Genomic DNA, 27328 nt, shown 5'->3' with positions numbered 1-27328 from the left:
GTTTTTTAATTTTGGTAAAATATATATAATATAAAATTTACCATTTTAACCATTTTGAAGTATACAGTTCAGTGGCATTAAATACATTCATATTGTTATGCAACCATCACCCCCATCAGTCTCTGGGACTTTTGCATCTTCCTAAACTGAAACTGTCCCCATTAAACAACAAGCCCCTCTCCCCTCCCCCAGCCCCAGGCACCCACCATTCTACTTTCTGTCTCTAGGAGTCTGACCGCTCTGGGGACCTCACAGAAGTGGAATCCTACAGCATTTGTCCCTTTGTGTCTGGCGTATTTAACCTAGCATGATGTCCGCAAGGTCCACCCATGTCGTAGCAGGTGTCAGAACTTCCTTCCTTTTTAAGGCTGAATCTTATTTCATTGTGTGGATGGGTCTCATTTCATTTATTCCTTCATCTATCCATGGACACTTGTGTTATTTCCACCTTTTGGCTCTTGTGAATACAGAACTGTTCTTAAAAGCAGAAGACCTCAGAGATGAAGTAGGGATTTGGAGCTAGAAGCTTTGACATAAAATTGTTGGTGAATACTTTTCTCATAGTATCCATTGCAATTTCTGGCTGTTTTTATTTATTTGCATACTATTTGTCTAATGTGAATGTAAGATCATATCTGTTTTGGTTGTATACCCCACAGTTAGGTCCTCAGGTATTTTTGCAAGTTTTTTTAGTACATATTTAAGATATTTTACAATAAATAGAGCAGAAATTTGCATTTTTCTTTCCCATCCTCCTATTGCTGCATGCCTCCTGTTGTCGTGACTGAGTCAATGCCTCTTCCTGCTCCAGCCTCTCAGGACACCAGTTCATCCTTAGTGCTGTTGCCAGACAGATCATCTTTTCAGAAACGGAGCCCCATCAATGCCACTGCTTCTGAAAGCCTGTGACTCTGTCTGCCGTAGAATAATAGTTCTGTGAGTCCCAGTGTCTATCCAGCTCTAGATCGTGAAGCGCTGGGTGTCAGAGACGGGCCTTTGAAGATACTGAGTATAGTGTCTTAAATGTGGTCACATTTAACAACTTATTACTGAATTAAATTGAACTGGTTGGTGTAAGTGGAATAAAGTATATGCTCTTAATATCATATTTAAAATTATTACTCATCTACAAAACAAAAACAGACTCACAGACATAGTAAACAGTCTTATGATTACTGGGGGTAAAGTGGGTGGGGAGGAATAAATTGAGGGTTCGAGATTTTCGAATATTAACTACTATATATAAAAATTGATAAACAACAAGTTTCTACTGTATAGTATAGGGAACTATATTTAATATCTTATAGTAACCTATAATGAAAAAGAATATGAAAACAAATATATGTATGCCTGAAACATTATGCTGTACACCAGAAATGGACACATTGTGACTGACTATACTTCAATTAAAAAAAAATTTATTGCTAGCGACTAGCTTGGTTTGTGTCAGGTTTCCTTATACCAGCCTCAGAAGCAGGAAGTCTGGGTCCTGTGCTGTTTTGTCAGGTTGCACATATTATTGTGACTAATAAAAAACACGTCCAGATCTAGACTTCGTCTCTCGCTTCCTAGAGAACAATAGCAGGGTACTTCTATTAAGGCTCACCTTATCCATCCGTGTGTTAATCTGACCTTTAAGAACCACGATAATTTCCAGAAAGAATGTGTTCTGTGGATTTTTATACCGGTTCCTTTGGGGACTTCTTGCTGGCTCTGTGTAAGGACTCAGAATATTTATATACGCACAAATACAGACTTTCCTTCGGGATATTGATACGTCTTTTAAAGATTCAGAGTCCATGCCGAAACCAAGGCGTGATTGTTGTAAGTTCCGTTCAGACCCCAGGATAAGTAGAGACCTTGTTTACTCTGTCTTTTCAAATTCAAATTAAACTAGCACTGATTGACTTCCCTGAATCAGAGGCTTTTTGTCACAGCGGTTTCTGGAATCTCTGTCTTCTGGGCACAGAACTGTTAGGATCCTCACGTTAGAGGTGAGGGCAGGGGAAATCAAAGAAGTCCAGTGGTCGGGACTCAGAGTCATCATCGGGTGATTCAAATAACAGTCATCTGGAGTTTTAAGGAGTTTTAGACGTAGTCTAGCTGAGGGAAACTTTCCAAGCAGGCAGCATCTAAAGCTCTGCTGGTTTTTCTGAGATTTCTCAGACCAGCCTTTAGGCAGCCCGCGCAGGCTATCTGCAGAGGCCTGGGGAAGTATCTGGGAGCGTCTTAACTGTAACCCTATAAGGGAAAATATGCAAGTGCTGTGCCTGAGTACTGGCCCCTTTGCTTCGGTGCCACACGGGTTCTGTCTCCCCTAAGCCACTTGTGAATGGGGTCCCCGCAGTCTCAGCAGAGAAGGGTGCTGATCAGGTGACGATCCAGCTGTTTGAGAAAATGGACTGGTCAGAACCACTCTCTTGGCACTTTTGACGCGCATGTTCTAAGAATATCACAGGAGACACGGTTACTAACTGTGAGAGGACAGACCGTGGTATTTTTCTCTGCAACTTTCTCTTCAAAACAAAGCTCAGGAATTTTGTCTGCTACGGACATCTAGAAACAAACAAGTGAATTGATCTATCTTGTGTTTCCATGTCAGGCATGTGCTCAGCATTCTAGGGACAGAGAGAAGTCAAAGGTGGTCCCTTACTTGAGACTACCTGCCGACTTGTGGAGGGAGAGACACTCACCCATGATTACAGCGTGATGCGAGAACTGCGATGCGGGTGGGCTGGGGTCTCGAAGGGTAAATAGGTAAGAGGTGTGCAGGGAGGGGTGCGTGTTAGGGGCGAGACAGGGCTGCTCAGGGCTGATGTCTGCAGGAAACTGAGTCACTCAGAAGAGCTGCAGGCGGGGAGTGGGAAGAGGTGGGTCTGGAAGAAGCAGGGCTAGTTAAGAGTCTGATACAAGGTCAGGAAAGTCATTGAAAAGAAGACTGCAGGGGACAAGGGCAATGTTCTCAGGAGCCTCAGGTGTAGCCCAGTGGTCCTCAGTGAGGGGATGAGACGGCGTTTCGGGAAGCCACCTCTCCAGGGTCCTGCCTGTGTTTGAGGAGGGGGCCCCCACCTCTGGAGACAGTCAGTGTGAAGAGCGGCTGCTTGGTGGGCTAGGACTTCTCAGTTGCCCCCCCAGGAGTTTATGGGGCGCACTGTCCATATGAGTTCTGTGCAGGGCCGCTGAGGAGATGAAGTCTGTAGTTCATCCTTATCCTACGAGCTCCTTCTTTTATTTTCACATCGTCTCATCGGTTAGTCTTTTCTTTTACATCTGATTTTGCGTCATGGTTAGAAAATCTTTTCCCATACCAAGGGTATAAAGGAATTTGCCTACTATTTTTTCTAGGATTTGAAAGGTTTCGTTTCTTCACATTTAGATTCTCAAGTATCTTTGTAGTTTTTTCTGGTGTATGATGTAAGTATTTAATTTTATCTCCTCCCTACCCCAAATGGCTACCCAGTAGTCCTGACCGCAATTATTAAGAGGTCCATCTTTTCCCATTGATTTGAGACTCTGTCTGTATCATAGGCTATATTTCTACATTTATTTGGGTCTACTTCTGGACTTTCTCTTCTGTCCTCTTATCTGACTGGGAGTTTATGTGTCATTATTAGACCATTTAAGTGATGGAACCTTTACATTACTTTGTTGCCCTTACATATCCCTTATTTTTCCCTATGAACCTTAGAATCAGTTTGTCTAGTTTGAGACACAAAATAAAATTTGTTGTATATTTATTGCGCTTGCATTGGGCTTGCATTAAACATGCCTGTTAACTTGGAGAGAGCTGACATTTTTCTGACATTAAGTTGTTCTGTCCAAAGGCAAGGAGCATTTTCTGTTTGTTCAAGTTTACCTCTTTGTCTTTCATGAGTGTCTTAAAATGTTTCTTATGTAAGTTTTACACATTTCTTTCTAAATTATTTTAAACATTTTACTTTTTAAATTGCTTTTTTAAATGGAATTTTCTCTTCCATTGTATCTTCCAACTGTTTATTGTTTGGTATAAAAACCAAATGCAAAAGCAGTAGTTTTTGTATATCCTACATAATTAAATTTTTATGGTAGTTTAGTCATTGATCTCTTGGGTTTTCTAGGTATTTTTTCATATCGCTGCAAATAGAGATTATTTTCTTTTCTACTCTTAAGTTTCTAATCGCCATGGCTGACGCTGCCAATGCAGCGTTCATAGTGGTAGAGAAAATGGGCTTCCTTGACTTGTTTGTGACCTTTCTGGGAAGGCCTAAAGTGTTTCGTCATTAAGATGCTGTTTTTGTTTTATGTTAATGCCTTTGTTTGGGCTGCTGTAACCAAATACCACAAACAGGGTGGCTTATAAACGACAGAAATGTGTTTCTCATAATTTTAGAGGTTGGATGGCCAAGGTCAGGTTCTGCTGAAGGTCCTTTCTGGGTTGCAGATGGTTGACTTTTCAGTATATCCTCACACGGTAGAGGGAGCGAGCACACTTTCTTGGGCCTCTTTTGTAAGGGCACAAATCCTATTCATGGGGCTCCACCTTCATGTCCTGATCACCTCCCAAAGGCCCCACCTCCTAACACCATCATGTTGGGGGTTAGGTTTCAACAGAATTGGCAGAGGGGACACAAGCATTCAGCCTGTAACAGTGCATGTATTTCATCAAACTAAAGAAGTGTGCATCAATTCCCATTTTATTGCCCTAAAAATGTTGGGAATGGGTACTGAGTTTTCTGGAAGGCTTTTTCATCATTTGTGGGGAGAATCATATGATCTTCACATTAGATCTATTAGTATGGTGAATTAGTAGATTTTCTTATGTTTTGAGTCATCCTTGCCTTCCTGGGATGAGCTTCATGTGGTCATGTGTGTATTAACAACTTGTGTTGGTTTCTGTTTGCTAGTATTTTATTTAGAATTTTTGCATTGATACTTGTAAGTAAGATTGGCCTTTGGTTTTCTTTTTGTGCTGTCTCTGTCAGGTTTAGGCATCATTTTAATACCTACTTGTAAAAAAGAAAGAATTGGAAAATTGCGTATCTGTTTCTGTTCTCTGGAGTAATTTATGGAGTAGCCTTGATGTTTAAAATTTGGCACAATTCCCCTGTAAAACCATCTGGGTCTGGTGCTTTTTTGGTGAGGATAATTTTTGTTAACTTTCTTTGCTTTCTCTATGAAATTGGCCTGCGTAAGCTTTCTATAACTGTTTGGTAAATTGTATTCTTTTCTGTGAAATTATCTATTTTACCTAGTTTCAAGTGTATTTGCATAGAGTTGTACAGAATAGTCTTTCATGACTTTTCTTGAGTTGGGAGTAGGTATTTAAGGACTTCATAGTTTTAGAAGATAAGAAGTCTGTGGGTTGTGTCCACTTGCCGTTTTTACGGATCCTAAGCCTTAAAGTGAAGTTCTAAGAAGACGAGCATGTGCTAAAGTAATGGTAATAGCTGCTGTCTGCAAAACGCTTGCCACTGTGTGTATCAGCTCATTGCATCCTCACTACAATACTGACGTACACAATAATCATCTCATTTTAAGGAGGACAGAATTTGGGAGAGCTACCCGCTTTTCCAAGCTCACACAACTGGGAAGACTGGCTGCATTTGGGGTGCGAGGTGGAGGGGTGAGGAGAGTCAGGGAGGTGATCCCGGTTGGGGTGCCTGGCAGGGAAGGCAGCCTGGCTGAGGTGGACAGGAGCTGCCAAGGGACTGCAAGTGAGAAGGCCAGGTGGAGGCTGGCAAGTTGGGGGTCAGCTGGAGCTGGGTGGTCTGTGGGGAGCCCTGGGGAGTGGGTGGGGGGATAGAGACTAGGTAGTGGAATTAGTCAGGTGGAGTTTCTGGGAGCTTCTGCACGAGGTTAGAAGTTTGAAGGCAAGAGCTGTTTGGGAAGCATCTTGGTTAAACATATGAAATAAACAGACCGCCAGCAGCCATCCTGGCTCTGTGAAGTCACTTGGCTGTAACTGAGAATGCAAACAGCACTCGGTGTTTTACACATGACCAAAGCCTGGGGACTGAGGAGAACACGCAGGGGCCACACATGTGCACATGGAGTGACATGAATACATGACCTTGTCCCTGCCTTTTCCAAAATTGAGGCAGGACATCTCAGGGTAATTACCTGTATTTCCTTAGAGCCAATTATAGTAGGATTTTTTCTTGCTGTTTGTCGGATGTGTTCACGCAGAGTGGTTTAGCATCCTGAGAAACCGCAGGAGGGCCTAGGGATTCTGTCCTCGCTCCAGAGGAGCTGCGTCAGGTCAGCAGTTCCCTGCATAACAGGCATGCCACCCAGTGGCAGGTCGCTGGCTCCTGATTCCGGCTCTTGTACCAGACGCCGCGCGACAGCAGGTCCCTTGCTCTCGGGGCCTCAGTCCCCTCCCGCAGGAAATAAAGGCACTCGGGGACTCGGGGTCCCTTTTAACTTTCACATTCTGTGACTGAGGCGTTACAGTGAGCACGATTCCTGTGAAGTGGCTTCTTGGTCCCAGAAATCACCACCCATTTTTTTAATGTCAAAATAAGTCAACTGGCTGGCACACCTGCATAGGGATTTACCTGAAGTGGCAGAGGGTTGGCCACATAAGACTGTGTGTTCTCTTGAGTTCTCTGTCTGCAGCCCCATCTACTCTGTACTCACTTCTTCCCCCTTTATTTGGATCCAGGGAAGACAGCCCTCGGCAGGTCGGCGAGAGCAGAGCCGCCGACCAGGAAGCCTCTTGCGAGGCCGAGGGAGCCGCGCCTCTCAGTGCGTGGCGTGTGTCCAGCAGTGCCTCCGGTGCTTTCCTTGTTGCTTTGGGAATTGCAGCTTCTGTGGCCAGATCTGTGTGTGGTGTGGGCATTTGGGAAAACATATTTTTTTCTGAAAGTTAGCGATTTATTTCCGTGTCCTGCTCCCAGTCTGTGTTCAGTGACTTTGCTGCTCTGTCTGGAGCAGGCGAACAGACGTCAGGTCGGGGCGCTGAGCAGAGGAGGAAGCCTTGGTTCGGGTGTGTCCCTGCGCAGCTGGCTGACGTGCACGGCCCCTTTGCATTTCTGAATCTCAAAGATAATGTGCTTGTGGGGATCAAGTGAGATAATACACTCAAAAATATTTCGTATGTCCGAATATAACTACTTGTTATTCTGAATGCAAATCCCTTTGGCCTGTGTTCGTAGTGTACCAATGGGAGAGGTGCGATAGACCATGCCCTCGGGTAGGTCTCTGATTCTCCGCGCCTCCGTTTCCCCATCTGTAAGTTGAGAGAGTTGGGTGAGTTATCTACAGCTGTTTTCCAGTTGTGAGATGCTGTTTTTTATGCAGGACTGTCAGTAGGGATGTGAAGCACCATTTGAGCAGTGGCCTTGAAGGATATAGTTGTGTGGACAGCCTGTCCGTGTCATGGGAAGTAGGTGATCTGAACATAGATGGTGAGGAATTAACATCCTCTTCCTCCATGAGCAGAATTTAAAGGCAGTGTGATGGTGCAAGAGGCAGAGACGTTGAAATCGAGCAGACCTGGTTACGGTTCCCACTCTGGTTATTTTTAAGTATGTGGCCTTAGGCAAGGACGTAACCTTTCGTAGTCTCACTTTCTCCATCTGTCAAATGGTGAAAATAGTGCCTGTCTCGAGGGTTACTGGGAAGGTCAGTCATGATGTGCGTGCGGCACTCCCGTATTGCCTGGCACGTGGTGCGCACTTGGGGTGGCTGGACTCCAGGAAACAGCTGTGAGGAGCTGCAGCGGCTACAATGCTTTGCCGGGAAAGTAGAAAAGCCTGTGTGGTGACGGCGGCCTTGGCTGGCGGCGGGGAGGAATAGAGATGGGTGGGCAGGTCTTACTCGGCCCTGGAGAAGCAGCCCCTCCGGCCGGAAGGAGAGAGCGTGGGTCAGGCAGTGGAAGAGTTGGATACTGGGCAGGTGGTCCTGGGGAGCACACGGAGAAGGCCGTTCAGGATACATCCAGGGAAACGCTGAATGCCTGGCCTCTGATCGCTTGCCCGACCTACAGAGAGCCGGCTCACAGGTGGTAAGGAAGCGCGATGGCTCCGGAGGGCTCCCCAGACCTTCTGGAAGCCCTGCAGACTTGAGTTGTATGATGCTACACTCTGCTTAGGTGTAGGTGTTTCCTAAGAGCTTCGTTTATATGCAAATCCCTAGGGCTCTGGTGGGTGACCACCCTTAGATCTTAAGAGAAAAGCTATGTTCATAGTAAGAGTGTTAATCTGAAAATTGATTGCAAGAACTTCTCCTTCCTTCCTTGCTTTGGCATCCAGGGGGACCCTTTGGACGTCCTGTCTGGGAGCTGTGGGAGGTGGTCCCCTTTCCCTCAACGTGCTTTTGCTGAGTCCATGGTTAGTGTTGAATACTGTGGGGCACCAGAAGGAACCCAGCAATGTCCACAAAGCTGTCCCTCACACCAGGATTGGCAGTCCAATGGGGGAGCTGGACAGCTCAGCACACGGTCATAATGCTCTCGGAGGCACGATGTAGGCTCTGGAGAAACTTCCTGTTCATCTTCCTCATTTTTTCTGGGACCAGTGTTCTTAGTTTTATTTGACCATTCTATTGCCCATAAAAAAAATTGGCCACAGCCACTCACCAGGCCAGGCTTATCTCAGAAAATAATCCATGGAGTAATTATCATAAAATGGTCAAAGCAGGGCCTTTGGACTCAGATCTGTGTTCAGATTCTTTGTTATGTTCTAGCGGGATGGCTGTGAGCAACTGATTAACTGGAGAGACTTAGCCACTTGCTCACTTAGTAACCGTAGGCAACCTCTCTGAGCCTCAGTTTCTTCACCTGTAAAATGGGCACAAGACCAGCTTCTACCTCATAGGGTTGTTGGGAACACACATGAAGTCATACGTGTAAAGGGACTGGAACAGTGCCTGATGCTTCTGACTGCTGTGTAAGGATTTGCTTAAAGAAAAGCAAACAAACTGGCCCTGGCTTCTTATTCCCCCATACATGGGGACGACTGTGTCTACGCAGCATTATTTTGAGGATTAGATAGTGTCATGTGTAGATGCCTAGACAACGCCTTTTATGTAACAGGTTCTCTAGGCGCTAGAAGCTGTCAGAGACCAGCAGAGCCTTGTGCCTGCCCTTAACCAGCTGACTAGCTATTTTGAGAAAAAGACAAAAGCAAAAAGAAACCTTAAGGTCACTAAGCCCCCAGTTATCAGTACAGCTGGTATGAGATGAATGAATTCAGTAATTTCAGACTTTAGTAGGGAGGAGCCTGTTGGGGATATTGACTTAGGGAAGGCTGGGAGAGAGGGGATGTGAGTCTAGGCATGAGTTTGAAGGGACTGTTAAGGTAAAATGTGGTTTGTTTAGTCTGTGCAAATTCTGGAAAGGGGGGACCTGTCTAGCAATGACAACTCTCTAATTTGAGGATGTTTTGCAGTCTGAGGTGCAAAGAGCTTCGCTTTGAGAATCTATCTTTTGGTTGCAGTTTCAGGCGAAAACCACACTGTAGCTTAATAAACAATGAAATGAAAACTTATTAGAAGGATGCAGGTATCTTGTGGAACTCAAGTGCGGCCCGGTTTCACAGGCAACTGAAAAAAGTCCAAGAAGGTCTCAGGAGTCTGCTCAGTGCCCTGTCTGTCTGATGCTTCCCCGCTCCCCTCTGGGTGTATCTCTGTGTGCGCCGGGTGTTCACTTTATTCTTTCTTTCTCCATTAGTGACTTTCACCCACTGGCACACACGTGCCTAAACATGGTGGCTCCGTAGCTCCTGAGTTCACGTGTCTTCTGGTCAAGAGCTCTCAACTGACTGAGCATTCCTGGTTCCAGGCAGTGTATACAGGAGAGAGAATCTGATTGACCAGCTTGGGTTAAGGTGGTCCAATTAATTATGACGTGGGAGCGGGGGGTGGCCTGCAGGGCCTGGTTGTGCACATACGGCTGCCAAGAGTCCACCTAATGGTTAAGGGGGCTGCTTTCTGAGCTGGGGGTACAGGCCAGGCAGGGACCCGGCCTGGAGGGACCTACACAAAACCTCAGCGGGAACTCTGTAAGGGAAGCTCGGGCTTAGGATGAGTTGGGACAGATGGCAGTCTTTGGTTCTCTTCAGATATTTTGATGCTGTAGGTGGAACCCAGGTGGAATCCTGCAGGATAATATAATTTGGCTACAAGAGAAGCATTTAATAATAGAGTATACGAATCAGGAGGGAGGATGGGTACTGTGAGTTTAACATAGACCCGTAAACATCTTAAACATTTTTGCTTATAGCTTTTAGCAGCCCTTTTTGGGACATGGTTGATACTGTTTTTATGGTGGTGAAAGATACGTAGCATAAATTTTACTGTTTTAAACCCTTCTGTGTACACAATTCAGTGTCATTAAGTCCATTCACATTGTACTGCAACCATCACCACCACCTCACCTCCAGAACTTTTATCTTCCCCACTGTAACTCAGTCCCCGTCAAACACTAACTCCCTGTCCACTCAACCCCAGCACCTGCCATCTACCATCCTCCTTTCTCTATGAGTTTGACACCTCTAGGGACCTCGTATAAGTGGAATCATACAGGATTTGGCCTTTTGTGATTAGCTTACTTCACTCGGCATCATGTCCTCAAGGTTCCTCTGTGTCATAGCAGGTGTCAGAGCTTCCTTCCTTTTTCAGACTGAATAAGATACCACTGTGTGGATGGACTACATTTCATTTATCCATTCATCCATCAATGCTCATTGAGTTGTTTCTAGTATCATGAATAATGCTGGCCACCCATCATCTTCAAAGTATAGATGAGATTATTTTCTATTTAGAATCATCAAGAAATTGTTTTCCTAATGAAAAAGATCTTTTTTTTTTTCAGCTTAAAACAACAAATTTATTATCTCACTGTTACGTAAGTCAGAAGTCTAAGTTGGCTCTGCTGGTTTCTCTGCTCTGGATTTTATTTTACTTTATTTTATTTAACATTTTTTAATTGAGTTATAGTCATTTTACAATGTTGTGTCAAACTAATGAAAAAGATCTTAAAGGCTAACTTAGCAAAGCCTCTTCATTTCAGAGAGGGAAGCTTCGGAAGTTACCCAGTTAGGAAAAGGGAGCATCCTACGCCATGTTGCCTCTGAACTCATTTGCCATTTCTCTGCCCACTAGTCTAGAATTATGAGAGCTTTGGTAATTAAAGGAGGGTGGCTTCAGAATCTTTCTCTGGAGGGTCTTGTAGCCTTGTAGAAAATTAGGCTGAGGAGTTTCATAGACCAGTGCTTCTTGAACTTTTTTCCTTAGAACTTTTTGGTCTCAAAATATATATTGAGGACCCCAAAGTGCTTTTATAATGTAGTTATATCTGTAGATATTTATTATATTAGAATTTAAAACTTTAAAAAGATTTTTAAAGAGATTTATTAATATATTTATGAAATGTAACTGCATTTACCAAAACGAGATGATCCGTGAAAGAGTAGCATTGTTTTATATTTATACGAGGCTCTTCAGTATCAGGCTTAACGGAAGCGAGCTGGGGTCTCACGTCCATTTCTGCCTGCAGATTGTTGTGAAACATTGTTTTAGTGGAAGCGCACACAGTCTGGCCTGACACACACACGTGCGCGGAAGAGGAGAGCATTTTAGTGCCTTTTCAGGTATTGTGAATATCCTTTGATACTACACCAAAACTCAATAAGCAGTAGTTTGTTCAAGGCGAGTTGTAATGTGGGCTCTGAAGCTGGGTCAGAGACCACTTCATTCTGTGCTACGTTAGGATGTTTCAGCTTATTTTGCGCATTAGACCACTCTTCACCCGCGTGTGATTTTATGATGTCTTGGTTCCCCGAGCTGTGCAGGTCTCCAGATGCTGACACACGGCGGCACGCAGCAGCAGGAGATCTTCTTTCTCACTTTTTCTCACTTGCAGGAGTCTCTGTTGAGAAGCCACCAGGCTCCTTGTGGTGGATACACGTGTTCAAAATTCTTACTTTCACTTGCAAGTTCAAATTTTATCATTGGCAACAAATGCTGTCATTCTTTACCTTGACGGGATAAGCTTACTTTGTTCTTCAGAAAATGTCGGTCACAGACTCCGGTCTGAGTGACTGTAGCTCGCCTATCATCTCTTCTTCGTGCTGCGTGAAGAAGGGGGCCTAGCGCGACTCGCCGCCCAGACAGCAGCACGCGCTTCTCCGCCGGCCGGGGAGGCGCCTCACGCGCGCCCGTCCCCACGCTGCGGTCAGGGCGGCGGGCCACCAGGGCTGAGATCTGACACAGCAGTGATTTGTGCTGCTCCATCAAAGACACTCGAGTGAAAGTAGCATTTAAAACTTTATTCATTTTTTTTTAACTGCTAGTATATAAGTGAAGAATACAGTGGCCACTAGTGTAGTTTGGTGTCACTGCTTTGATGGGTGCTAAGATGCCAGCAGTTTAATCACCCTTTCATTTGCACTACTAGTGCAAGAAAAGGTGAATAACATCATAGTGTCATGAGACGAGTTTGACCTCGTGGACGCTCTGAAAGGGTTTTGGCATCACTCAGAGGTTTATACCATGTGTAAAAATTGTTGACACCAGCTACATAGTCCAGTCTCGTGGCTGTCAGAGGGAAGGGCTGCCGTAATCCCAGAAAGAAAAGACATGTTGGACTCCAGGACCAGAACTTAGGTCACAGTCCTCCCTGACACCCACCCCGCATCTTTGTTGTAACTGGATAAACATGCTCACAGTTTTCCTGGGGAGGGAGCCAGCCCTGCAAAAGCAGAGAGTTGAGTGTTGAATTTCCGAAATCACATCCTAGTGGTTATTTGAAAACTCTTTGGCATTTTAAACTCCCACCTCCTTCTTGACATTGAAATTTAATATCATGCAGTTGACACCAGACAATGACATCAGGCCCTCAGGTCTTGGCTCCGTTTGTCGGCAGCCTGGCTCTGGAGCGCCTCCCAGCTGGGTATCCTCACCTCAAAGCAAAAGCGAGGGAAAGAGTGGCATGTTTATCTAGGAGATGGTGCATGAATCTTTTAGATGACCTGGTTTCAACTATCTTGTTTTTCATGTTGGAAAACAGTATTCAAACATAAGCTAAAAGAGAAATGCTTTGCATACAATTTAGCATTCATATTTTGACATTTGCAAATTGGGGTCAACCAACCTCATCAGTTAGAGAGCAGTGGAAACACTCACGCATCTTTCTTCTCTCCTTTGTTTCCAGCAATGGAAGAGTTAATAGTTGAACTTCGTCTCTTTCTTGAACTCCTGGACCACGAATATCTAACATCAACTGTCCGGGAGAAGAAGGCAGTTATCACAGACATCCTGCTGAGGATACAGTCATCCAAAGGTGCGGCTCCTTCAGGCTTCTCCCTTCTCTTCTTCTGGTCTCTTGTTGCCTCTACGCCACCTTTGATTCTACCGTCTTTCTGAAAAGTACTCATGAATGAGCTTCTTCATTCATCCAGTTGTCGCTGAAGGCCTTACGAGGTGCCACATACTGTGTTTGTCACTGGGTTTAGAAAGATAAAGCCTTAAGGATCCAATGGAATAGTGGGTGTGTTGGGGGGGCTCCCTACGAGCACCCCAACACTGGGAGATCCACTAGCATGTACTTGTACTTTCTCATGCCCAAGATTTGTTACAGAGGTGGTAAGGATGTACAGCCAGGCTTATAGGGGAGGAGACTCAGGCCAAGCCTGGAGGATCCCGCAGACAGCCCTCCTTCTGCTCTGCCTCCCCGGAGGGTCACACAGATCACACTCTTTCCTCAGCAACAAAACACAGTGGCCTGCGTGTGATGTTTCTGTTCAGGAAAGCTCACCAGAGACTCAGTGCCGAAGGGCTTTAGTGGGGGCTGGTCACATAGCACCCTCAGCCTGGCATGTGCCAAAGTCCCAGACTCCCAGAAAAGCAGGTTTACCAGTCAGAGTTCCCCAGAAAAGCAGAACCAGCAGGATAGAGGGGTGCGGACAGAGATAAGAGGAGGTTTACTCTGGGGATTGGTTCATCTGCTTATGGAAGCTGAGAAGTCCCATGATCTGCTCCCTGCAAGCTGGAGACCCAGGAAGGCCAGTGGTGTAATTCAGTCCCAGTCTGAAGGCCTGAGAATCAGGTGGGGGGCTGATGGTGTACGCTCTGGTCAGAGAACTGAAGGCGCCAATGTCCGAGGAGGAAGGCAGAGGATGGGTGTCCTGGCTTGAGCAGAGAGAGGGAGTTCACCTTTCCCTGGCCTTTTTCTATTCAGACCTTCGACAGATTGCATGATGCACCCCAACGGTGGGGAGGGCCAGCCCCTTTACTCAGTTCACCCATTCACATGCTGATCTCTTCCAGAAACATTCTCACAGATACACCCAGCAATCACGTCCTGCCAGCTCTCTGAGCATCTCTGAGCCCAGTCCAATTGACACACAAAATTAACCATCCCAGCAGGTGTTTGGCATAGATCATATTGTTTGCTCAGTCTACGCAGAATCAACCAACCTCATCAATTAGGGAGCAGTGGGGACACTTCTGAAATCCACGTTCCCAGATGCCAGCCAAGGACCACTTTGCCAGCAGGGCCTTGTAAAGACAGCAGCCTCAAGCCCTCTGTGTTCCCTCTTCCGTGCACAGTATGTAAGACGGAATAGCTGGGGGAGAGCCTCAGCGCGCTGGCGGGCACCTCAGAGGGGAAGCGCAAGCCGCGCAGATATGGAGAGTGCGGGAGGGGCTGGGGGTCTTGAAGGCTCGGTAGGAGACAGCTGGATGAGGTGTAGAGGTTTATTTTAAACAGCTTTATTGGGATGTAATTCACCCACCGTGCACTTCCCCCATTTGAACGTACAGTTCTTTGGTTTTCAGTGTACGAGGCCATGATACGACACAGGTAGGTTTGCGTTCCAGAAAGCTCGCTCGTCAGTCCGCGCAGCGGGCTGAGGATCCAGTAGCAGACTGGACGAGAGCTGCATGAGGTCCTGGGTGGATGGTGGGACCAGTCGCTGAGACGGCGTGCAGGGTGAGGATCGTGTTCTGGGGGCGGTAGGTTAGAGAGAGCCAGTGGGAGGGGGGACAGAGGTGGAATGTTCACCTTTGAATGACGTTGCTGCTTCCCTGCCTGGACTCTTTCGTTACCTACCGTTGTCCATGGATGAACCGTGGCCCTCAGGCTGCCTACGAGGCCCTTCATGACGTGTGGTCACGCGTGTCTACTGTAAAGTCAAACTGCCTTTGTTTCTGTCTCTGCCCGTCTCCCAGCCTGTGACCTCGTGCTGTGAAGCACCTCCAGTGCCTGGCACACCGCAGACCCTCCGCAACTGCTGGCGGTTATTTCCTCCCATTGCCTTTGTTTTTAGAGGTGGCGCTTCTCTCAGCCCCCCCCCCCCCGCCCCATGCACCCGGCTCTCGGCCACGTCAGACTGCCGGTCTGAACACCCCGCAGTTTGGGCCTCTGGCCTCAGGAGTTGCTGTTTTCTTTCCCCGATTTCCCTTTTCCTCTTCCTCTGCCCCCTTTCTCTCCACACTTCATTCTGGATGTAGTGACTGTTATTTTCCAGTTCACTAATTTTCTCTTCAGCTCTTTATACACTTAAAACTCATCCACTGAGTGTTTTGATGGTAGTTTCCATTTGTTTCCTTCCTTCTCTCCCTCTCTCTCTCTCTTTTCTTTCTTTCATTGTTTCCAGCCCTCTGCCAGACTGCTGGTGTCTGTTGTAGCTGCCACAGGTCAGGGCTTTTTCTCCCCGCAGCCTGTAGCATCGTGCTGGACCTGTTGTAGATGATCATTGTTGAGTGATCATTTTTCTGGGGCTTTCCAGGTGAACTCTTGGCATATAAATAATACTTCCCTGCCTTCACTGGTACAGCGCTCACCACGGTTTCTGAGAGTCCACCGCATGTATGTGTGTCTTCCTAGCTTGAACATGATACCCTGAGGGTACGAGCTTACATCAGGCACGTCGGCTGTGAAGCAGTCTGGTACAGCATCTGACCTTAGGAGGGTACTTAATACAGACTTTTGATTCCCAGGAAGGCACCTGCCCCCTTAGTACGTGGGTGAGTTCTGACCTGAGCAGCAGTTCAGGAGAGGCAGCTTGCGAGGCAGCTTGCCTTTGAGAGGCTGCTCGCAGAGGGGACAGTGTAGACTTTGGTGCCAGCTCCGTTATTTCTACCTGGTAATGTTTCAATTAAGTTCTTTAACCTGTTTTTTTCAGCCACAGATACTCACCTGCAGAATGGAGAAGAATACCAACCTTGCAGGATTGCTGTAAAGAATTAGGGAAGATGAATGTTTGCAGAGTATTCATTGTGGGCCGAGGAGGTGATGGCCGCTAGTGGCGCTGTCCTCCTCCTCCTGCTCATCCGGTTCTGTGGTTTCGCTTGATACAGGTTTTGAAGTGAAAGATCATGCTGCAAAGCCGGAGACCCCCAACAGCCTGCCGGCCCCTCCCCAGATGCCTCTGCCAGAGATCCCGCAGCCGTGGCTGGTGAGTTAAAGTCTCACCCTCACAGAATCACTGGATGCCTGGGTCACTTTCGGTTCTAGGGGCAGGTGATAGAAGCCCAGTTCGGGGAGAAGGGAGGCCTCGTTTTGCCCAAGACACACTGACTGTGGTTTTGGGGCTGCTAGTAATAGCTAAGTGGGAGGCTGTAAATGCAGCCTTCCTTTCAGAGGCTGGTGTTTCTTTGAAAATTGCTGGAGCTGCATGTCCGTGGAAATCAAATTAAATCGGATTTTTAAAAATCAGATGATTCAGCAGGCAAAACAATGATAGTGGAGACTTGCCCCTCTTTCTGGGTTAACTCTGAACTTGAATAACTTAGTGTGAAACTTTAACATTCATTGTTCATGCTGTTTCTGGGATTAAATATCCTTTCCCCCCCTTTTTTTTTCCAGAAGAAAAATATATACATAGTCCAGGAATGTGTGTTTTATTTGATTTTCTGCATTCAACATTTGTTTTGGAGTTCTTTTGCTATTTTTGCAATCTGGTGATACTCACGTAAGCCATTTTTCATAGACCATTCAGCTTTTTCTGCCTTTTGCTGTTTTCTGATTTGCTTGCTCAGGGAAATTAGACTTTCATTCAAAATGAGAGCAAAATCAGCTACTTAGGAGCTCTCTAATACTGGCTTTCTGTGTGCGTCATCCGCTTATCTCTGTACCAGGAGGAGAGCCGCCGGGGAGCAGGGCCACATCTCACTTGTTTCTGTCCTGCCGGGGCCCCGGTGTGTGGCTTGGGTCCAGTATGTACCCAGTCGTCATTTTAGAGGGGACAGAAGGAAACTGGCACTTCTCGGGTTCCTACCACCTATCACAGATCATGTTTGCTATTTTTCACTTATAATTTCATTTAACCCTCACAACTTGACCTCAAAGAACCCCTAAAATGCCTCTAAACATGTGAATAGTGTGTATATCCATTTTCCAGAAAAAGAAATGTGGGTTCAGTGAAGATACGTTAGTGCTCAAGGTTGGATAGTAAGTGGGGAAGGCAAAAGGTGTAACCTATTCTTTTGATTTCAAGTCAGCCTTTTCTCAGTGATACTGTTTGGGGAGGCGTGTCGGCAAAGCCGATGCCACCGTGACTCACGGATCCGAGAAGACTTTGTTAGGAGCTATAAGCTGTCCCTGAGCTGGGATCTCCTGAGGCAGCAGGGTCCGGGGTGCAGACTGGGGAGCACGGCTGCCCACTTCCAGGTCCCAGCACTGCCACTTACTTGTACAATTTCAGACTGTCCCTTGAACTCTGTGCCCGAGAGGCCTCATTTCTAAAGCGAGTGTAATAATCGTACGTGCTTAGGGAGACTGTGTGAGGATTGAAAGAGCTGGTATCACCTCGAGTGCTTAGGGTGTGTGCCTCGCGTGCCGTGAGCCCCGCCAGTGCTGGCTGGTGCTTCTCAGACTTCCAGGGAGCTCGTTAAAACGAGCATTCGGACCTGCTAGGTCTGCACGGGGCCTTAGACACTGCATTTCTAAGATCACTGTAGAAAGTTGGTTGAAAAAAAAACCTAAAAAAAAAGTCATCTATATCCCTTCTTCCCAGGAGGTTGCTGTTCTCATTCAGGCATGTTTTCTTTGAGCCTCCAGGGCAGGGACCACCAGCCTCAGGTGGCCACGGAGCACTTGCGGTGTGGCCGCCTCAAACTGAGATGTGCCGTACGCCTCAAGTACACACTGGATGCGGGGGCTTATGGGAAAGAGGATGTAGAGGATCTCAGGAAGTTTTACGTTGATAACATGTGAATTATATTTTGGATATATTGAGTTAAAGAAAATGTGTTAGTAAAATCAATTTCATCAATTTCTGTGGCTACTAGAAAAATTTAAATTACATGTATAGCCCACATTTGCATTTTCTTTAGTTTTATACATTTTCTTTCCACTGTGGAGAGCATAAGATTTTTATGTACTGTTTTAATTTTTTTGGACTTTATATATTTTTCCTTCTTTATAAACTTCTTTTGAATTACTGTTTTCGTTGTTTTAATAAAAAAATCATCGTGTTTGTTGTAGGAACTATGACTTGATTAGCTTTTTTTCATTATCTCATTTGATGTTTATAGATATAATAAAGAATTACAGCCCAGAAGTCTATGTCAGTGGTATTAATCCTATTTACTGATATATTGTATATCTACAAGATAAAGAACTAGATGAGAAATCAGTAGTTCATGAATGTCCTGGTTTTTATGTTCTGGTTTACTTTCATTTTTCTTTCTAAACCAACTTTGTGATACGCCTTACTATGCCGTGCCTTGTACCTCACCACCTCATTTCAGGTCGGGAAAGGCGTTCCAAGATTGAAGGTGAGATGCAGATGAGATGCAGACATCTAGAGGCAGTCAGAGGGTGGGGGTGGTCATATGAATGTCGTGCCTCCAATTTAATGCTGCACAGAGTGCCAGCCATCTGGCCTGGACTAAAATACGTGTCCCCGACGTGCCGGGCCAGGTGGAGTGGATATCGGCCTCAGTGCCATTTCAGACAAAGAATACTTTGGGATGGTCAATGCTTTGTACTATATTTGACCACTGAATAGTCAATCCATTTCTTTGGACTTTTCCTCAGATGCGGTTTCTTCCTCGTTCCCTCCCTTCTCTCCCTCTTCTGCCTGTGCCTTCCACTCTCCCCACTCGTGCCCTGCCCCGTCTCTGGCTGCAGGGCGGCAGTCTGCCGTGCTGTCAGGTGGACGAGCGGCCCTCCCGCTGAGGGAGTCACAGCTGACGGCTGGTTCGTGAGAATTGCTGGTTTAGGTGGGGAGTTCTAAAGAGATGTGCATGTGCTTTAGGTATGTTGAGTTTAAACAAATCATTTTTGAGTAGGAGTTTGACTAATGGGTAATTTCTCCCTACTGGTGCCTAAACATGGATGTCAGGAGGGTCTTCCCTAAGCCTCCAAGCCACGCTGTTCCTTGGGGTAGATTACTGAGGTCTCTTTAATCGACGTATGGTTGGCTTACAACGTTGTGTTAGTTTCAGGTGTGCAGAAAAGTGACTCAGTTATACACACACACACACATTCTTTTTCATATTCTTTTCCATTATAGGTTATTACAAGATGTTGAATGTAGTTCCCTGTGCTCCACAGTAGGACCTTGTTTATCTGTTTTATATATAGTAGCATGTATCTCTTAGCAGGTGTGCAGACTCGGCCGGTGGCACTCTTTTCGGCCCCATGGAGAGGAGCCCCTTGACCACAAACGTTTAGCGTTTTGGACGCCAGTCAGGGCATTTTACAGATGGGAAGGACATCCATCAGTTCAGTGAGTCAGTGAAGGTGGATTGAAGACAGTCCACTGTGCTTTCTTAGTTTTTCAGTGAGTTCGTTATTCAGCAAGGAGGCCTGTCATTCAGTACCTTGTCTGCCTTTGGTGAGTGGGCCTTTGTCCAGGTGGTCATTTGCTGTTGGCATGTTGACCTTCAGGAGAATTAGCTAATAGCGGAGTGAGGATGGGGAGGGTCAGAGGCTGTGCCTGGTGGAGGGCGCACCACAAGTGAAGGCACAGGCCTGAGAAAGACCCGATGGAGTGGAGGAGAGCAGTGCCCTCCGGGTGGCTGGTCATGTGCAATGGGTGGGTGGGTCGTCTGCAGGTGAGGCTGGGACACCCTGCGGGGGTTAAACCACAAGGGGCCTGTGGGCCCTCAGAGCAGTTCGGGATGATCATCAGGGCAGTTCTGAGGGGAAGAGGATTTGTTTTTGGTGTAAGAGGTAGGGTACTCCAACCAGGTATTATTTCTCATAAATGTGAACCACCATTGCAGTTTTAACTCTTTTATTAACGGCACGTATTGAGTGAATACTCCGTTTATCACAGCTGGGTGTGTCGGCATCTCAGAAGTGACTGCTCTTCCACCTTTTTATCCCTTTTAGGGCTGAGCAGTGCTTCGTACAGTTATTATTAACCATCCCTTGACATCCTCTTTTTTCTGGTGTGTCTCTAAAGTTATGCATCTGGTGTAACTGAAGCTTTATACCTGTCGGTCGGCAGTGCCTCATTTTGACAATCTCTTAAACTAAACATTGACCTTTTGAAGGTGGCGTCTGTTCCTCTGCTTGTTTGCTCTTCACGCTGCATCACAGAAAGTGCCGACGACCGCGCGCCAAGTCAGTCTTGTAATATGGAAGGTGCTTCTGTACGCGAAGGGGGTAGTGAACGTTCCTGTTTTGCCCTTGGAGTCCAGGCGGCGGCGGCCCAGGGTCCGGGTGCACGCTGCGCAGAATCCAACACTTCCCTTCACCTCCGAAAGCGCCGGGTGGCATGCGGCACGGTCACAGCCCGTCAGTGCCCTCGCTTTCCGGGGAGACTGGAGTGGGCCCAAACATGCGTGTGCATAATGAAAGCATTTCTGGGAAGGACTGTGCTTTCCGGCGGATTTCTGTTTCTGTCTCATAGGAGAGCTGTGCGGCTCTCAGAGGGATGGCGCTTGGTATGCGGCAAGTGCTGAGAGAGCATTTGCAGAGGCGGCTGGTTCATCCGGAAATGGGTCCCATCTGTGTTGACGTTGGCCGCCCCGCCGCCCCCCGCCCCCCGCCCCAGCAGTCGCCTCACCAGCCGGGTCTGATGGAGACAGTCGGTGACTGTGCTGCTGTTCCTCCCCTCCTCCGCTTCAGAGCTACCATGAGTCTAGGCTAGGGAGCTCTCGGGTCTTCCTGGCCAAGAGAAAAGAGCCAGGTATAGACTCCTTTGTGGGCTCTATACCATTTGCATGATACGCAATCAAGGCCCTTTCTAGAAATATTTTTATTTGGTCATTTATACGGCGGGGGGTCCCATCATGTCTAGATGGGGTAGAGGATAGCAGTCTCAGTCTCTGAGACTTTAAGGCCAGACCTTATGTAAATGTGATGCCTTATTATGCCAACAGACAACAGCAAGGTTGGTTTTTATCCTGGTAAAATATACGTAACATAACCTTTACATTTTAACCATTTTTAAGTTTCCACTTTAGTGGCATAAAGTACATGCACAGTGTGTGTGACCATCGCCACGATCCATCTCCAGAACTTGTCATCTTTCCAGACTGAAACTCTGCCCCCAGTAAACAGCAACTCCACCCCAGTCCCCAGCCCTGGGAACCACCATGTCACTTCCTGTCTCTATGAAACAGTGACGTTTTGGTCCCAGCCCTTTCCACCTTGCCCGCTGATCACATTTTATCCTTCCTAAAGTGCTTTCACAGCCACTTCATTGTCTCTGTTTGACAGATGGGATTATGAGATTCTTTGAGATTACGGGACAAAATTAGGTATTTTACGAGTTGCAGAGTCGAGACTAAAGCCCGTGATTTCAACAACAGAACCACTTACTTACCAGTGAGATCTGATGTGATTCTTTCAGTGGACGTGAACCATCTTGTTCCTTTTTTCCTTGTCTTTGGAAAATCTTGGAGCTTAGTGTCATGGGTCACTCCTGTGGTAGCTTTATATGGAATTTTTTCCGTGTCCTGTTGACCCTGCTGTCGGCCTGTTTTGCCTCTCCTGTGGAAGCCCACCTCCTGGTAGAGAAGGAAGAGAAGAGGCCACGGCCCCGCGGACCCTCATTCTTGGTTGTGTATAAATAAAACTTGAGAAAACTTTAGAAAATATGTGTGAATAATTTCCCAGTGTTTACTCAAGTGCTGTGTGGAATGCAAATTAAATAGTGATCAGAATGGAATGGGGTGCCATTTGGACAAAACCTTTTATTTTGCCAAGAAGAGCACCTGCTCAAAACCCTTGATGTTGGGACTGAAACCATTTGTGCAGTTGAGACTATCAACGTTTTTGTTTTGCTGAAAATTCCTTCATTCCAGCCCTCAGTCCCCTCAGCAGCGCGGGCACCTTCCTAAGGGCTAGCCCGCAGCACCGAGAGTTTAGAGTACACTGTGGAGTGCTGCTCCCAGCTTCCTGTCAGTGGAAGAGGGTTTGCTGATACATGGCAGAACAGGACACGAACCCTCACTGCCTTAAGTCAGATCATATCATTTTTGGCTGCTACTCTTAACAGATTTGAATCACTGTAACTAGAAAGGCAGGACCTGGATGTGCCATGGTGTATAGATAATTAAAGTCAGAAAGTGATTCCACTTTCTAAGCTGGTATTTTTCTCTGCTGAAATCAGGTCTCATAGTTTATTGGTGTTTCTAGTGCAAAAGACCGAGTGATAAATTGGGGCCGGAGGAGCGGAAGCCGGCCTGTGAAAGGGCGTGTGAAGGGGCCGGAGGGATTTCATCTCGGAACAGGGATTGGGGGGCAGGGAAACAACTGCCTTCAAGTGTGTGAAGGGACATTGTGCAGATGCTCTTGAGTAAACCGTCTTTCTCATCGGGCGAGAGGAAGGAGTGGGTTGAATGCACAGCGGTGATGAGTCATTCACAAAAGACTTCTTGGATTCAGGCTTGAGTTACGTGAAACGTGGTGGTTTCACATTCTGTGATTTCTTGGGAGCAGTGTTCCGCTTGGAAACTGAACTCAGTGGATCTTCAGTTTGAGGCCTCTGTGCACTAGTTCCGAGAGAGGAAGAGAGTGAGAAGAGGGAACATGGGTATGAAAGAGGTCTGTAATGGGCAGACCTGGTGCTTGAAAACCCCAGCTGTTGACGAGCGCCTGGTGTTGAGCAGGCTGTTTTAGACGCTGAGCCTCACCGTCTGTGTCTGTAAAACATAAGGTGATGGAACAGCCACCTGAAGGACCCCCGAGGGACTGACTGATGTAGCTTGTAACCAGTGCAGAGGCGCTTAGGACAGAGCCAGGCAGGTGTCGGTTTTCCTGCCCCTCAGCTGTTTCTGTTGGCATGAGGACCAGTGAGTGATGTCGCCAGCAGACCTGTGAGTGTCCTTGGGAAGAAGAGGTGGGTCTGCCCTAAGTCATCAGGAGCGTTTGAGAGTGCAGTGCTTCAGCGGGGTGGGCTAGAGTTTGGATGGTCCTGAGCTGCGGCTCCAACGTGTTCTGAGGTTACGGCTTCAAAGCCAGCTGCCTCGTCTCAGAGCTCGGCAAGGAATTGTGACAGGATCGCACTGAGTAACGAGCAGATTCCTTTTCCGGAGAGTCATTTCCAGTCTCTTTAAGAGGTTGGCTCATAGGTGACTTCTTTTTCTCTCTTTTTTAAAAAGTTTCCCTGGCACACAGGAGGGGGTTGCTGAGACTGTGGGCAAACACGCTCGTGTATTCAGTCCCTGTGGAACTAGAGCTCCCTCTGTGATGAGCGCGGGCAGATCTGAGCCGGCCTGCGCCCGGAGGTCCCCACTGCGGGGGTGTGGGCCTGGGAGAAGGCCGGCTTGGAGATGCGGGAGGTCAGGGTGTGGGCGCGGGGTCTGCGAGGGCGAGCGTGCCGCCGCCCCTGCCTGGGGCTCGCGGGAGATGCCAACCGCCAGCGCGTGGCAAGGACCGAGTGGCGAGTGGCCGGGCCGGGCTGAGGGTCGGGGGCCGCGGCGGGCAGCAGGGATCCAGCCGGGACCTGAGCTTCGGAACCTCTTCGTAGGATGATATTCTTTCTCGCCAGAGACTTTACAAAGGAAAGAGGAGGCTGCCAGTTGACATCTGTGGGGTGAAAATACGGAATTTTCTTCTAATGGTTGTGCTCTGTTGTTTCTCCCCTTTTTGCTCAGCCACCCGACAGCGGGCCACCGCCCTTACCGACGTCCTCCCTCCCGGAAGGCTATTACGAGGAAGCTGTGCCCCTGAGTCCCGGAAAAGCTCCGGAATACATCACCTCAAGTGAGTGTCAGGTCTACCGGCCGGAGCAGGCCTCCCGGCTTGCCAGACTCTTGGGGAGCCCACCCCCTTGTCTGGGGTGAAGGGAATAGGGCCGTTACACAACACCATGGAAATGGGGAGGTCAGGAAATTCTGAACCTGAAGAGGGAAATACTTTGAAACATCTAAGGTGTCTTCCAAGTACCTTTGGTGATTCAGATTGTTGTCTTTCTTGTGACTCACAATTAGTGAAATCTCGTTGCTATGGGAACACATATCAGCCAGTGAAATGTGTTCCCTTTGGCCAAAAAGGAATGAGTTTTTGAGGTATGTTTTCATTGGGTCCTCTGCGCCGACTGGGCACGTCCCCCCAGGCTGCGTCATGGTGCCACAATGCGGATATGTGTCTGCAAGTAAGTACGTGTGGGCGTCTCGGGCAGAGCCCTTCGGCCCTTCCTCCCTTCCGTTCTCCGCCCTTCCTCCTTTCTCTCTCTCTCTCTCTCCCTTCCTTTCCTTCCCTTCCCTCTAAGTTAGAGCGACTCTCAGAAGCGACCCTTTGTGGGCAGCGGGCTTTCATGCTCATGCACAGAAGGACGCGCTGACGTTGAACACCTGTCTATAACTGTCTCTGGATCTGCCTTTAGACCTTGGGCTTTGCTTCCCCCCCGAGGTCTGGCAGGCAGCGCGCTCGTCTCACGTTGGGTGGCAGTTGTGTTGGCTGAGGTAGGCCCACTTGCTCTCCTGGTGAAAGATGAGTAACGTGGGGGTGAAGGTGTGCTCTGCTGTCCGGGGACAGGCTTCCCGTGCGTTCACGTTTCCCAGCCCCCCATCCCGCTTCCTCCGTCGTTTACAGAGCCGCCCTCCTTCACGTTCAGGTCTTAACATCACCTGAAGTCTCTGCTTCACACAGACTTGGACTTTTCTGATCTTTCTCTCTGCTGCCAGTAAACAGGCAGAGCCATTTCAGCAAAGCGGAATCTAACTCAGTTGTTACAGGAAATCCCCGCCCCGGGATGTTTTCTGGACCTGAAGACAGACAGACAGAAGCCAGGGAGCTGGACCGTAGGCCCTGGCAATCCAGGGCCTTCCTGGCACATTCCTGCCCGTTTTCTGAATTTTCTCCGGAACAGTCCAATGCAGACTCAGCCGGATATCCATAGGTATTTGTGCTCTGAATGAGAGAAAGGACAGGTCTGATGAGAAGATTATGAAATAACTGAGTTTTGAGATCTGTATGTTAACTATTTTCTTTTCATTCATTTTAGAACTATTTGGGGGAAGTGCATTCAGGTGATTTCTAAGTATCCACTATTTCAGAAGATAATAAATGAATTAGAAAACACAAAAAATTAAATGGTTTGATATAATTCAAAACTTCATTGGGTTCCTTTCTTTCTGTTAACAATGAATAAAGAAAAAAAATTTCTGAGGCTGTTTCCCAGCGTACGGAACCTTTGGTTCCGGCCTTCCCCTCCTTCCTTCCCCTCCCCCAACACACTTTCAAGGCTAGAAACTGATAGTAGTTGTGTTTGACTTTGGGGGGGCCTTTCGCTCTTTTCAGTTGGCAGAGCCCCACATAGCATGTGTGTCATGTCTTGTTCTCCAGAGAAGCCCTTCCTCAGCTGCTGACAGGCAGGAACCTTTGGTTGAACTCATTCCAGAAGGAGTAATCAGGGACTTGTGCTGGGAGACAGCGAGTCTGCAGTTGGGGCGCTTCCATCAAATGTCTGTGGTTGGACCTCCACTGTGGGTGAGGACCGCTCCCCGGGAGGAACGGTGGTGCCCAGCTGAGTCCCAGCGCAGGCCAGGGTCACCCGCCTTCACTTACTGGTTGGCTTTGGGGCAGCTCTGTTGAGCCCCAGGTCAGGTGCAGTTTATCAGAGAAGCAGAACCATCACGAGTGTCGTGGGTAACGAATGAGACCTGATGTGGTTGTGGGAACCAGCGAAACGCCTGTGGAGTTGGCTGGCCATCCACAAGGGAAGCTGGGGGAGGACTAGGGGAGAGGAAGGATGATGGGAGCCCACCTGTCTCTCACTTCCTGACACGGGGGCCCAGAAGGAGAGGCTGGACAGCCTCCACAGAGCCGCACGCACCTGGCCGGGCCCTGGAGGCGGAGCTGCGAGGAGAGCCCATGGACCAGTGGCGGCTGAGCAAGCAGTGGTGCCTGGCATCCTCGCCCACCTGCAGTGGGTCCCAGCAGCTGGTGGCCAGTCCTGACCCAGAGCCATCCGGGAACGGGAATTTGAGGGAAAGTGTTCCAGCCTGGCTAGGTGGGCAGCATAAAGGCACCACCACTGACGTCGTGTCCACGGGCATCCATACACACCTCTCTACCCACGCTGAACTTCCACATAAGACCACTTGTTTGCCTGTTGTCTCCACTTCCAGGTCAGTGTGTGTTTGGAGGAAACATTTGTCCTTAGAAAGTAAGATTCCATGTACAAGTGGTCCAGCGATGACCTGTTAGTAAGTGGCTGGCTGATGCCACAGGGGACAGCATCGTGTGCAGGTGGGACACTCAGAGGTGCCAGGGATCTGGTTAACCTTCCTGAGTGGAACCCCATGTGCTGAGTTCCAGGCATAACCTCCATCCCTGCCACTGTGCAACTTGTTTGTGAGTTCACTCAGACCAGAATTCTGGCCAAAGAGGCTGACGGATGTCTGCATAATGGGCCATGCTGTTACCTTGTTGTGAAGATGGTCTTCTGCTGAGGTCGTCTCTGCCACGTATTCACCTGATACACAGATCCTCCCACTCTGAGCCCACTTGTGGAGGTCCATTCTCAGCCTCTTCTGCAGATTCCTTGCTACCAGTTCTTCTCAAGTCTTGACCGTCCGAGCAAACCACTGGGCCATACTCATGAGTCGGTGTTGAGAGGAGGAGGCAGCGTGGATGGAATAGGGGCCACGGGCCTCCAAGCTACTTGCTTGTGCTCCTTTCTTACTTCTGCTGGGCCTGATGGAGCCTGAGGGAGATGCAGACTGATGTGATGGCCGAGTGCCCCTTGGTAGGTTCGATGACCCGGAGTCCACGTTGGGCAGCTCAGACCAAGCGTTTAGGGCGTCAGTGAGCCAAGAGCCATTTCTCAGAAATAATAGTTCTCATCAGAGGTTGACGTAGCTGTGCCCCAAAATCCTAAGGGTCTGCTCTGAGCAGCCTCTATAAGAGCTGGCTGAAGGCTTCCATTACTAATTTCTATAACAGGCTTTGATCAGACAAGCAGAGCCACCATGAGGTCAAACAGACGATTTA

The 27328-nt window shown here is 47.8% G+C and overlaps 1 protein-coding gene across 2 annotated transcripts in view; it reads left to right on the top strand.

Moving 5' to 3' along the window:
* Positions 1-27328, top strand: part of AFAP1 (actin filament associated protein 1) — a 135421-nt gene that overhangs the window by 42619 nt on the left and 65474 nt on the right. For both annotated transcript variants that reach the window (XM_031437914.2, XM_031437929.2), the window contains exons 2-4: positions 13136-13264; positions 16285-16382; positions 23986-24094. In XM_031437914.2, the coding sequence (XP_031293774.1) occupies positions 13138-13264; positions 16285-16382; positions 23986-24094 (334 nt within the window). In that variant the 5' untranslated portion in view covers positions 13136-13137. The remainder of the gene's footprint in view (positions 1-13135; positions 13265-16284; positions 16383-23985; positions 24095-27328) is intronic.

This window comes from Camelus dromedarius, chromosome 1 (genome assembly GCF_036321535.1).
Source record: "Camelus dromedarius isolate mCamDro1 chromosome 1, mCamDro1.pat, whole genome shotgun sequence".
In the NCBI taxonomy this organism is placed as follows: domain Eukaryota; kingdom Metazoa; phylum Chordata; class Mammalia; order Artiodactyla; family Camelidae; genus Camelus; species Camelus dromedarius.
The sequence above is the reverse complement of the archived record's forward strand: the minus strand, read 5'-3'. Positions and strand labels throughout refer to the sequence as shown.